The sequence below is a fragment of the Euprymna scolopes genome, chromosome 18 (genome assembly GCF_053919585.1).
Source record: "Euprymna scolopes isolate OS-2025 chromosome 18, ASM5391958v1, whole genome shotgun sequence".
NCBI lineage: Eukaryota > Metazoa > Mollusca > Cephalopoda > Sepiida > Sepiolidae > Euprymna > Euprymna scolopes.
Window position 1 is genome coordinate 59,227,972 of NC_136499.1, and position 13,838 is coordinate 59,241,809.

Below are 13,838 nucleotides of genomic sequence, written 5' to 3' on the forward strand. Positions count from 1 at the left end.
GTTGATTTTTTTTTTTTTTTTTTTTTTAACGATATTGAGTTTAGCGTCTTCACCTTGAAGATCGGATGCTTTTTTGTTTTTTTGTTTTTCTTGGAAATTGCCCATTTTTTATTTTGGACGTAAACAAGATATATTGTTATTTATTTATTTTTAAAACAGTAAAAATAAATATATATATAGGGAGAGAATGATTTTCCATTTCAAAAACATTTTATGGGAATGGCGCATATGGTTGTCACCTTCTTAACATAGGAAAGCCTATTTTATTTCACACGTGTAATAATGCTAACATATGGACTTTTTGGTTATTAAACTATAATATCTGAATATAAAAGATTATGATCCAGATGTTCCGAAGAGTTATGTCCCTTTATTCGGAAACCACTGAGGCACCACGTGTCGTTTGAAGGGCATATGTGATCATCGAAGTGGAACTTTATAAAATTCACAAAGAAACATTGTTTTTTTTTTTGTTTATTCATTTTTTAAAATTCGGTCATTAATTATTAACCTACACCCTTTGCATGTTTACATGCAAAAACCTCTTTTTATTTATTTATTTTTTTTTTTTATTTATTTAATTTTATTTTTTTTATTTATTTTTTTTTATTTTTTTTTTATTTTTTTTATTTATTTTATTTTTTATTTATTTATTTATTTTATTTATTTATTTATTTTTTTTTTTTTTTGTAATTTTAATCTAATGTTGGATATTACAAAACAGATGAGTTTTCCAACGTTCCACTTTGGAACAAAATATTTCCAAACGTCTCACAGAAAAAAAAAAGTTCCTTAATTGTGAACAGTGTTTCATTTTTCTGTATGTTTGACTTGGTTGGTTAATTGGTTCCTTCAATCAACAATACATCCTCTTTCTCTTCTACTTCTTCTCCAAAAAGACGCTGTGCAATTATTCTGCCGCTGCCGCTGCTGCTGCCACCTCCACCACCAAGGTCTATTTATAGTTTGTCAATATCTTTTAGAGGCTCAAGAATTCACTTCGGTGAGAACTTATCACTAGGTCATCTATCTTCACCTTCCCCTGTCACAGACAATTCTTTCACCCTTCCCCATCTCACTCGTTCCTACTCACTCACACATGGATTAGGAATAAATGCAAATCATTGTGAAGAATCATTCCAAAGATGTACCATGCGGCCTTAATTGAAGCCTTGATTGAAGACTTGTCAGCAACTTTCTCTCCTCGCCATTTATTTCTGTTGTTTAACTCTATGGGACCAAGTAAAGAATAGATACCCTGTAGCAAACGACGACGACTAGTGACAACCGTCGCACATTTCAATTGACACCGGTGATTCGACCTTGACACAAGTTGTTTAAATTTTTTTAATTTTAATAAAATAAAATAAACCTGATTTCGCGTCAAATAGCAGACATAAGCGAATATTCGCAAGAAAGATTTTTTTAAAATATATTTAGAAAACTTTTGAAGATTTAAAAGAAAAAATATATATTTACAAAACATTTTTTTAAGTAACAAAACGAACGTATTTAAATAAGATATTTAAATAAATTGGTGCCTTTCTGAGTGCGTTTTTAATATATTTACAGAACTTTAAAAAAAACTTCAAATAATTATAATAAAATAAATAACTAAATACACTTAAGCCAAACTTATTAATAGCAAAAACAAATATAAAATAACTGCCTTGTTCGGATTTTGTGAATGTTTCAGTTTGTTTCACGGATTTTTGCGACCAAGATTGATTTTTATATACAGCGATTTTTTTTTTTTAATTCAATTTAATTATTCTTTAAAACATTAACTTTGGCGACAATTAATATATTTTTAAATATTAAATTTTGATTTAATCTCATGATACCTTCACGTGATCAATTTATTAAATGACAAAAACATCCAAAAGTAATATATTTAAATAAATGGGCGTCTTTCCGAGTGCGTTTTTAATATATTTACAGAACTTTTTAATAAAACTTAAAATAATGATTATAATAAAAATAAATAAAAGTAAGTTTACTATACGGTTTATCGTTTCGTCTCTTTGTTCAGTCTGCATTTGCTGTTTTCTTGTGTTTTGTCAATTTTTGCTTTGACGTGGTTCGTTGTTATCGAGTTATCTTGTACTGCAGTTATTAGGGATTCAGTTTCTCGATTTACATGTCCTTTTCGCATCCATGTCCATGTGTTTTCCTTATATCTTTTGTCATTCTTATGAATCTTCCGTGTAGTTGTTTCTCTTATTTTTCTTTTCTCGTTATATCCTTTGTCTCTCTCTCTCTCTCTCTCTCTCTCTCTCTCTCTCTCTCTCTCTCTCTCTCTCTCTCTCTCTCTATCTTCTGTTTTGTTGATTTTTTTCCATGTCTCTTGCTGCCATAATTATCGTTTCAGTATTTTACATTATGTATTTTTCTAGTTTTTCTTCTTCCTCTATTAATAATAATAATAATAATGATGATAATATTTTTTGCAGTGACATTACAGGCCGGTAATATCCAAACGATATAAAGTTGTATAATTATCTAAAACGTGTATTAGAAAAAGGTATGTTCCAGAAGTACACGTCATGATTCTGGGGCCATAACTGTCACTTATTTCTACCACGACGTTTAGATGTTAATGTATTCATTGTCTCTGGATAATCCCATTTATTCCAGAATTGCGTAGATCTGCTTACACCATAACAATTTTCATGTTTGTTAACTATACAGTTTGTCAAATTATCATCTACACACGCACACATGTGTGTATGTGCTGTATCCATATAATTTATTTCTGACTACACCCACTATCGCTAGAAAATATTCTCAAGTACTTTATCGGCTTTCGTGACTAATTCTTTATCCGCCCACTTTCAAGTCAGATTTTTTAAAACAGCGAGAGGATGGAGGGGGGTTCCGATTATATTTGTGTGTTTTGATTTTTTTTTTTTTTTTTTTTTTTTTTTTTTTTTGCCTAACGTCTATCATATAAACAGAACAATAAAATTGTAATAAAGTTTGTTTGTTTTTTTTTTACCTTTTTATCTCATTGTTTTCCTCTTAACAAATAAACAAAACCACATTATTTTGTCTAGTACTTGTTCCTGAAAAAAAAATAAAACATTTGAAGCAGTTTGTGTTGTTACCATGTATTTTTTTTTGTTTACATATTTTTTGATAGTCATATGAAACTGAATAGTTTTGTATTATAAAATTATATGTTATTTCTATATAAACATGCGGTAACGCTGCCATTTGTACATGAATACTTGCATCATTTTCGTCTTTGTATATATGTAAAAGCTATGTCGTCACGTCCAGCACCTAACTCCGCTAATAGGACTGGTGAAAATACATCGTCCTGCAGGTGACTGTGCCATCAAAAACGTGCCTGGATCGAAATCACAAATTCACATATTGTGGATAAGAACATTGTTTTGTTTGTATGTTCTGTGCCAAACCTTCCCCGACTTCGTATGTAATCGTTTGACGTTATCAGATTTAACGTCTAGCTAAGGTTTACGCGGAGAGCATCGTGCAGATCGGACAATTCGATACTAAAATGAGTACCCACTAATTTTAAGAAAACTAATGCCGAATAGCTAACAATACTATAGTTTAAACCAGGTTATATTATTCTGTGGTTGGACTTTCTATTATATTGTTTCATACAATGTAATTTATCAATTGGCCATTTCTTAATAGTGAAATACTGAACAAAAAAATATGATTGTGGACTGATTTTCTCCTTTGACAATTGGGATGCAACTAACCAAGTGTGCATATATATATATATATATGACTTCTCTGAAGAAATGCTGGTTTTTGAAAATTCTCAAATGATGTAATGTTTGAAATTGTCGACCGGACATGGAAACAATTGTAACGTAAAATGAAATACACTTTTTGTTGCCATCAGCACCTTTTTGAAATGTCTTGATTTTGCTTACACACACACACACACACACACACACACACACACACACACACACATATTCCAGGTTCAAGGCATTCAGAAGATAACACCCATGAATTAAAACGAGGCTATTAAGAGTGCTCAATAAAAAAGAGCCAAATAATTTTTATTTATATAGACAAATATTACATACTCGCAACAGTAACACTGAACATGCTAATGTTTAGCAGCAAATTGGTTCATTATAAAACCAACTGTTCCTTATCAGGCGAGAGAAATAAAGTTTATATCTATTCTTCAAAGCGTGTGTGTGTGTGTGTGTGTGCGCGCACGCGCGTGTTATAAAGCCAATTCACTGGAAGGCACAGTGTTTAGGTTCTGGTCTGAGGCAGTTGTCTGGTTATCACGTCCAATCACAAAGAAATTTATTATTTTATTATTTCTGTTTTCTTTTTCTTTTTTCTCAATCTTCCGACGAGAATGGTTCCAATCTTTCCGGTTATTTTTGTCTCGAACAAAAACAAAAAACAAAAACCCCCAAAGCATTTCTTTCATTTTTTTTTTTTTTTTTTTTTTTTTTGTGCTGCAGAATTGATTTCCTCCTTTTTACACTTCACCTCCTCCCCCTCCCGCATTTTTACTGGCAGTGGAGATGGGAAGGTAGATTGATCGGAGACGATGTGGGAGAATGTGGTGTCGAGTCCGGCGTTTCGGTAATTCGGAGAAGCATTTGAAGCAGCAGTCCGAGTAACAATGGCCAAAAACCGTCTGGCCGGTCTGACATTGCCACTGTTCGCCGATTCCAACCATTCCTAAACACCTCTTAGCATTCATCCAGCTCTCCACCCCCTTTCTCCACGTCTCCTTCTCCTCTCCCTTTCTCATTTCTCTCCTTTCTCTCTCTCTCTCTCTCTCTCATACACACTTTTCTTCTCTCTTCATCTCTTTCTCCTCTTTCCTCCTACCTCTATATCTGATGCTTAGCTTAGTTTTGTAATACATAGAACACAGTGAGAATCATCAGGTTTCTTTCTTATTTTCAGATAAACATTATGCCCAATAGCATTTCCCGTTGCAGTTAAACTCTAAGCTCAATCACATCATAATTTAAGGCAGGAGCTTTTCATTGCAACACATTTGATGAACAAAAAACACCCGACTGTAGTTTTTGATGCTTTTATTTGCTTTGATAATTTTTCTCATAATCTTTGTAGATCAGTTTTAAAATTGTTGACGCAAACTAAAACGCAATCTTGTTTACCGTTTCGTTATACACACATGCGGTTCTGGATATGACCTTAAACTATATCCGATGGTGAGCCCCCAGCTTGCGGCCTTTGTGGAGTATGGAACCACCATCTAATTGTCATTGCTCCCAGGTCCACTCTGACCCGGAGTGGTAATACCTGTTAGGGTCCCAACTATAGGTTAAATAGAAACTGACTTGAAAAAAAATATATATTCTGTTTAAAAAAAATTCTTCAAAATCACTAGATTCGGCATTAAATAACCTGAAAAGGGTTGATATGCCGTAAAACAACCAACCAACCATATACACCCATGCATCTACGGCCATAACTAGGGCTGTGACAATAGAATATTCTTTTCATTCTTTTGACTCGTTATCAAACCTTTATATTACTAAATTTACGTCATCTCGAGAAGAATAAATATTATTGTGCTGATGAAGAGACTTAGTGGTATTAGTCTCAGAAACGTACACAAATAATTTGTTGATTTTTAATATTTAGAACTTGTATACTTATGATAAATATACCACAATTTTGTATTTATGTAAGATCCCAATTCCTAACGATACATTTGATTTAATGCTTGCCGTATTCATTGATATCTGATAGACTTGATTTACGTCAACTGATAAAAACGACAGATTTTATTAAAAAAAAAAATGATTGTTTTTAATCTTAAGGAATTATGGCTGTTTCATCAAAGTCTATAAAGACGATGCGTCTATAAAGACAAAACCCGAATTTTATCTATATGAATAAAACACATGTATGCATGTGTCTAAGTATTTAACCGATAAACTCTTAAACTACTGGTCACATAATACTGAAATTAACAGAAAATAACGAATAAAATCTTTATTTAGATGGATGAATAACGCGTAAAAATATGTATCGGCACGATGAAATGCAAATGTTCATTTCAACTTTCCGACATATTTTTTTTTCATTTCTTTCTGCGCATGCCCAAATCTAATTCATTTCTTCAAGTCGTTTAATATTAAACCTTTCTTAACTGTCTCTCGATGGCTATATCGGTAAGGAACCCGGCCGGAATGCAAATGTTTTGGTTTCGATTCTAGTTATTTTTTAAACTTTTCAAATCGCTACTAAATATTAGGTACAATATAATACAATAGAGATTTGATTCTGTAATAATAAATACGAAATCTACACGAATTAAAATATATTTAAGTGTATTTTACGATTAAGCAAATCCCCCCCCCCGTTAGTCAATAAAAAAAATGACCGGATTTGAAAAAAAAAATAACGACTTTGAATATTATTTACGAAAAAATATTTTTCCTCTTTTTCAAACATGACACGTGATGACTCTACGCACACGCACTCATATATATATATATACACACACACACACACACAGTGTCACGCAAAAGTATTGGCTACATTACATTTTTCTTCATAACTTTAATTAGGGTTCAGGATTTTACCTAAAACTTGGTCAGTATATTCCTATTACTATTCTAACTAATATTTGGGAAAGTAATTAAAAAATTAAAGTTTAGAAAGTTTATATTAAAGGAAAATATAAATCAACTAACGCAAAAGTATTGGATACATTGATTTAATATTTAGTTTCATAGCATTATTGCTTTCAACAGCTTCCAATCTCTTTCTATAATTGCACACATGGGTTTTGCAACGATATGCAGGTATTTTGCGCCTTCTTTGCAGAACTGTTTTAGTTGTTGAATATTTTGTGGATTCCTCTTGTGAACATTGATTTTCAATATTTTCCACAAATTTTCAATTGAGTTGAAGTCTGGAGACTGACTGGGCCAAATAAGAACGTCAATTCCATTATTTCTAAGCCATTTTTGATTAGTTTGGCAGTATGCTTGGGATCATTGTCCTGCTGAAACACAAAATTGCTATTATGTCCCAACAAATCAGCAGATTTCTGGAGGATTTTCTCAAAAATCTCTCTGTACATACGTCCATTCATTCTACCATTGATGATTTCTAGTTCACCAGTACCTTTGGATGAAAAACATCCCCATACTATAATCGAACCACCGCCAAACTTTACCGTAGGAATGGTATTTTTGTTATAGGCGGTGCCATTTTTACGCCATACATGTGTTGCTGTGTTTCTTCCAAATATTTCGCTTTTCGTTTCGTCTGACCAGATTACCTTGTTCCGAAATTCTTGAGATTGTTCTCCATATGTTTTAACATTCAAATGTGATCTGACATGTTTAAGCTTCAATAATGGAACTTTTCTTGGACCTTGATACAAAACCTGCACGATTTAGAACTCTACTGATTGTATCCTTGCTCACATTAATCCCAGCTTCTCTGAGGTCGGTTGGAATTTTCCCACGAGTAAGATTTTTTTTTTTTTTGTGCTTTTCTGCTACCCACCTTGATTTTTTTTTTTTTTCGTTTAATTTCCTTGACCGACCACATCTTTGAAGATTTGCAACAGCTTCACCAGGGTTTTTAAACTTTCTAATAACGTTTTCAACTGTAATAAGTGGTAGATTAACTTCCCTTGATATTATTCGACACCCTTTACCTTTGTATTCAGTGATTTTTTTTTTTTTTTTTACGAATGTCTATTGACAACTCTTTAGTTTTAGGCATTTTTATAAATGAACTGGTTGACTTTGAAGAGGTGAGCCCAAACTAGAATTTTATAAAATTATTTTAATATAAAGCCTTCTGATTAGTCAGTGATAACTCGTTTGCATTATTGCAACACGCTAAGCAAAAGTCATTTAAATTTATTTCAGAAAAAGATTTTTTTTTTTAAAGTGTATCCAATATTTTTGCGTTTGTTAATTCATATTTTTCCTTAGATATAATCTTCCTAAACTTTGATTTTGTAATTACTACACCAAATGTCATTTAGAATAGTAACAGGAATATACTGACCAAATTTTAGGTAAAATCTTGAACCCTAATTAAAGTTATGAAGAAAAATGTAATGCATCCAATACTTTTGCGTGGCACTATATATATATAATGTTGGGACGATTATTTTCACGAATAAGGAGAAAAGACGGCAGAGTGTATCGGTTGCACGAACCATGTAAGTTGTTCAAAATGGCGTTTTTTAAGGTAAACATTTGATAAATATGTAACTAGCAGCTCCTGCCCAGATGTGGCAAAAATACTCAATTCCTGACGTACTTGGCTCTTATACAGGTAGAGAATTGCATCGGCAGTAAGGTATTTACCATTTTTCCAGCGACTTTGGCAACGGATTTGATGTTCTATTTCAGATCGGAAGTAAAGGTCAGGCCCAGAAGCTTGTAAAAACATGTCTTCCCAAGACGATGGCCATTCATTTCAGTTGATACCAGATGGGGATCAGAGCGTTTATGATGTAAAGCTAGAAGCTTGGTTTTAAATGCATTAAAATGAACCAGCCACCTCTTCCCATTGCATTATGTGCTCAAAATTAGAGGAGAGAGAATCAGAAAGAACTTGGTTGTTTGGGGCCTTTGAAGTGTTTCTATAGATGTCGTAAGCATAAATGTCTACTAATGATCTTAGGATTTGAGTGATCATTGATATAGGTCATCCGAGAGTTGGGCCCAGGATGAACCCCTGAGAGACTCCAGCATTAATACTGTGTTTTCTGATTCTTTCTCATCAACCACAACTCTTAGGAACTATCAGAAAAAAATGATTTAATAACTGAGAAGACATTTCAAGCTTTGCCACAGCTAGAGATCTTTATGGAGTAGACCTTTATGCCACAGGTCAAGTTTGCCCTAAAGACTGGCGATGATATGTACGTTATTAAACTATATATGCTCTGGAACCAAATGAAAATGCATTCATTAAGCTTAGACTTTTCAAAATTCATATAAAACATTTTTGTCATAAAAAAAACGGAGAAAGATTTTATTTATCCATCACAATTCGTATATTCAAACTGAGTAACGTTTCAAGCAAATGATTAACATATATATATATATATATATATATATATATATATATATATATATATATATGAGCAAATAGTTAATAAAGCATGTTAAACACTTTGAAATGAGTTAAAAGCATTTAATCTAATATTTGTCTCGGCAGTAGAGTGAAAAACATCTTATTTTTCTTTTATTAATATTATTGGAATTTTTTTCCCTTGTACACATTTTTGTGAATTATTCCATGGATTTCTGCCTTTGGATTATCTTGGACCATCTTGCAATTACGGGATTTCCTTGGATTTTAATTGTGCAAATGGAAATTCAATTAAATTTCTTGAAGTTATACATTTGGATTTTACCGTCACTGGATTATTTATCTTCCACCGACTATCCATTCACGTGTAATCACCTTTTTCTTTACCATATTCCCTCTGCTTCACTTTTTTGTTATCAAGTAAGATCTTTGACTTACTTGCTGTTTCATCAAATATTTTTGCATACAAAATCCGATCCCGCATTTTGCTAATTCCTACCCTCTGATGAGAAGGAAAGTATTTCTTCAAAACTCCGCGGATTAAGGACTACCCATTTATCTAGTGTTTCCTTTTCAGATTAAATGTTTTTAACTCTCTTTCAAAGTGTTTTTTAACATGTTTTATTAACTGTTTGCTCGTATTATAAGCTCGATCTCCTATTTGGTTTTATCGAGCTTTTACATCTGGCTGAGATAACTTTATAAATATTAATTCTTTAATATTTATAATATACTTTAATTTTACCATCTTGGATCATTTTGGTAAATTTAATTGTAATTTTTATTTTATGTATATAATGAAAAATCTGTTTAAATTTTTAATGTCTTACTTTTTTCTTCTTTTGTAGGTAAAATGTCCAAGCCAAAATTGAAGCTGTGGCTCGTCATTTTTCTCTCCTGCTTCCTGCTGTACGGTTTCATGGCCTCCGACCTTATGTGGTCGTACTATATCCAGTCGCAATCAAGTGTCCAGCAGCAGCGGCCGCTCGTTCAATGGATAGCTTCTTTTTCCAACACCAAATTCTATAGATTTCCAGAGAATCGCACTATGGAGTCTTCCAGAAATCTCAGACGGACTGTGATGTTTTTCAACGAACCACTAAACAGTGGGAATTCAGCTTTGAGGAGACCTCAGGTTAACGGTGACAGTTTCCCTCCCGAACGCCAACAAATCAAACACCGTCCTATATTTAATTATATCCACACAGCAGATAACTGCTCGGACGATGTAGAGATCTTCATTGCTGTGTGTTCGGCAGGTCAAAACAAGGACCAAAGGCAAACGATTCGCAATACGTGGGGCAGAGACGCCACCAATAATTCAGCTATCAAGCTCGTCTTCTTCGAGGGACGATCGTTAAATCCAAGCATCCAGGAGGACATCGCCAGGGAGAGTCGTTTGTACAATGATATCGTGCAGGAAGATTTTATTGATCGCTACCAAAACCTATCGCTCAAATCGATTTCCTACTTACGATGGGTTAGCACTCGCTGTGCGAACGTCAAGTTTGTCCTAAAGACTGACGATGATATGTACGTCAATATTCCGGTGTTGGTCGAGACGCTGGCCCAAGAAAAACATTCCAAGTTCATCATGGGTTATGTTTTCGAACATGCTCCCCCAATGAGGTCTAAAAAATCGAAGTGGTTTACTTCCGTAGATGCGTTTCCGGGCAAAGAATACCCGCCCTATGTGTCGGGGACGTCGTACGTAGTTTCTGGAGATTTGATCCCGGAGCTGTATAGCGAATCGTTCAATCAAAGGCTGTTCTGGCTGGAGGATGTCTTTGTGACTGGATTTCTGGCGCAAGCGGTTAATGCCACCAGGATCCACAGTAACAAATTCTCATTCAGCCAACGTCCAAAAAAAGGCTGTTATTATAAAAACTCTATTTCTGGTCATCACATTTCACCTCGAAATATGAGAAAAATTTATAGAGAATTGAAAAATCCTAAACTGACTTGTGTTTTCTTGGTACAGAAAGATAAATTAGTCTCTTCGTGACGAACGATAATAAAGCGCCGACTTTACTCTGCCGGGGTACCTTAATGGGTTTTTAATGAGAAATTAAACTATTAATCTCAACGCAGTTGTACTCCTTCCGCCATTGAGTGAAAGAAGGCCAAGTTCAATAAATGATATCCAAGGTGAATCTCGAATAGAAATAGGACCGAAGGAGCTGGAAAAGTTACTCAAGGTTTTATACCATATTTTCCACATATCGGAAATATGGCACAATAATGGCATTGTGGTAGTACGATTCTTACTAGTCTTTGCTTTTTTTTCTTTGCTTTTTTTTCTTTGCTTTTTTTTCTTTCTTTTTTTTCTTTCTTTTTTTTCTTTCTTTTTTTTCTTTCTTTTTTTCTTTCTTTTTTTTCTTTCTTTTTTTCTTTTTTTTCTTTCTTTTTTTCTTTTTTTTCTTTCTTTTTTTCTTTTTTTTCTTTCTTTTTTTTTTTGTCTAGTGGTGTTTCAAGTATAGAATGATTCCTACCTGATTCTCATTTTTTTTTTTTTTTTTTACTTAATAATATTTGTTCGTGTGTGTTAAGCATTACTGGTAAATAAGTATAAATGTATTAAAGCGATGAACAACGTGGAAAAAAAAACAGAATATTGAAAGAAGAGATGAACAAAACAAAATAATTGAATATATGTGATCTTTTTATTCAAAAACCCATCAATTTTATTTTTCAATAAAACCCTGGATTGTAGAAAATAGTTTGATATTTCGGGAAATAATTCCTTCTCCACATTAAGAGCAAACTAATACTTACTGTTAATATCACTAAAATCCGGGATGGTATAAAAAAAAATTCATATCTAGTTTTTTTTATTATTTTATTACCATGAAGCAACTTCCTTTTTAGTATTTTATGGATGATACCATTTCCCACTTACCAAAAACGTATCTTTCCATGATTTTACTCACGGAATTCCAAGTTTGATCCTTAAATCTCGACTTCTATTTTTCCTATTAACTTTTTTCTTAACTTTTTAGAACTTCAGTATTTGCTTAAGTAGGAATCGTATTAGAAAGAAACCATCTGACGCCATTTGGAGCTGGCTTCTATGAATCGTAATCTGTCGATATTCGTGCCAACAAAATGTCTTTCAACAAGTATACGAAACCTGCTTCTTGAGGAAGTCAATTAAAAAAAAAGGTAATATTCTGCTCGCATGTTATAACGAAATACAGTTTAAGGCAAACATTTATAAAGAAACTACCAGGGAATCGGCGAAATCTTTACGGGAAACTCTTTGTATCAAAACTCAAGTCTTGAAACTTCCCAAATAATTTTTCAAGTTTAAATGAAATCATATTTTGGTGAAAATAAATTGTAATAAACATTAAGCGTTCCGGAGCACAAAATATGAAATACTTTATTTTTAATAACAATATTATTTTCTTTGAATTAATATTGTTATGAGTTAATAATATTGAGAACAAAATGTCTTTCTTCCGTCATTGTCAGCTAAATATTCTTTAAATTAAAAAAATAAACGAATATATTTGTCTGTTTATTTTAAAATGTGATATTAGGTCGGCGCAAAAGTTTTTTGCTGATTTAAAACTTTATCTAGCAATTTTTTGAAAATCATTGTTCATAGCAATAATGCCCTTTTGATAGATTATTTGATTCTATCTGCCAACGAGCTTATAAATCTACATTTATAAATTATTTTACGGTTTGATGTGAAATATTAATCCACCTCCTATTCCATCTTCTTTCATGGCGTAAACCTAAGGTCATCAAAATGTATTTTGTAATCCTCAAAATAAGTGATAACCCGACGAAGCTAGGTCCTGAGAACATGCAGGAGCAAGATTTCACAACTAAATTCTCATTGATCTTCAGTCAGTAGTGTTGTGTGAGTACCAGCATTACCACGATGGAAAATGACGTAATTTATGTTGACTAAAAGTTGTTTTCAGCTCAACTTGGATGAGAATATTACAGAAAAATATGAATGATGCGTTAATACTCTGAAAGGAAACGTTATAAATTAATCATGGTGATATGTTTAAGTAATAGGCATAAAATAAATTAGAATGATTTAAAATGTTCCTTCTACAAATCGGCAAAATCTTTTCCACCGACTCGATAGTATAAACAAATCGTATGAATCAGTGTGCTACAATAATTCTGTTGCTAGACTTTTCATAGGAAGGACCCCGTAATGGTTGCTCATATCCTTACATGAAAATTGTACTATGAAACCTATTGGATTCGAATTTGGCACCACAAGGTCATCAGTTCGTGTTGTAATCTATTTAAGCACTGCCTTCACCCTGTGATAAATTCATTCTTTTTAAACCAATAAATATTCCTTATGACGTAAAAAAAAATGTCAGTCAAACATTCTTTAAATAAATAAAATGGACGTAATTTTTTTTTTTTTTTTTTTTTTTTTTAGATGTATTAAAATAAAATAAAAATTAAAAGAACGGATTTAACAAATGTCATATTCGATTTGGGAACAATTCCTTTTCAAATTAGTAAAGCTTAAATTTTCGGCTGCTCGCGACACCAATTAATCGGTTACATTATCGTCGATGATAAAAAGGTCTCCTTTCTTTTCAAGGAAATAATGTACGTACAAATAAAAATACACACATTATTATATAGATTGACCTTTTTTGTGGGTGGATTGTTTTTCGGGAGTAAATAACTAAAACACGATGGGCATATATACATTACTATTAGTAAAAAATATTACTATATTATCATTATTATTTTTTATTGTCATCATTATCTTCTATCTTATATAAACTTAA

The 13,838-nt window shown here is 32.5% G+C and overlaps 1 protein-coding gene across 1 annotated transcript in view; it reads left to right on the forward strand.

Moving 5' to 3' along the window:
- Positions 1–11,277, forward strand: part of LOC145297626 (beta-1,3-galactosyltransferase 1-like) — a 62,865-nt gene extending 51,588 nt beyond the window's left edge. The window contains exon 2 of the mRNA XM_080143712.1: positions 9,909–11,277. Within this exon, the coding sequence (XP_079999838.1) occupies positions 9,914–11,065 (1,152 nt within the window). The 5' untranslated portion in view covers positions 9,909–9,913 and the 3' untranslated portion in view covers positions 11,066–11,277. The remainder of the gene's footprint in view (positions 1–9,908) is intronic.
- The last annotated feature ends 2,561 nt before the right edge of the window (positions 11,278–13,838 follow it).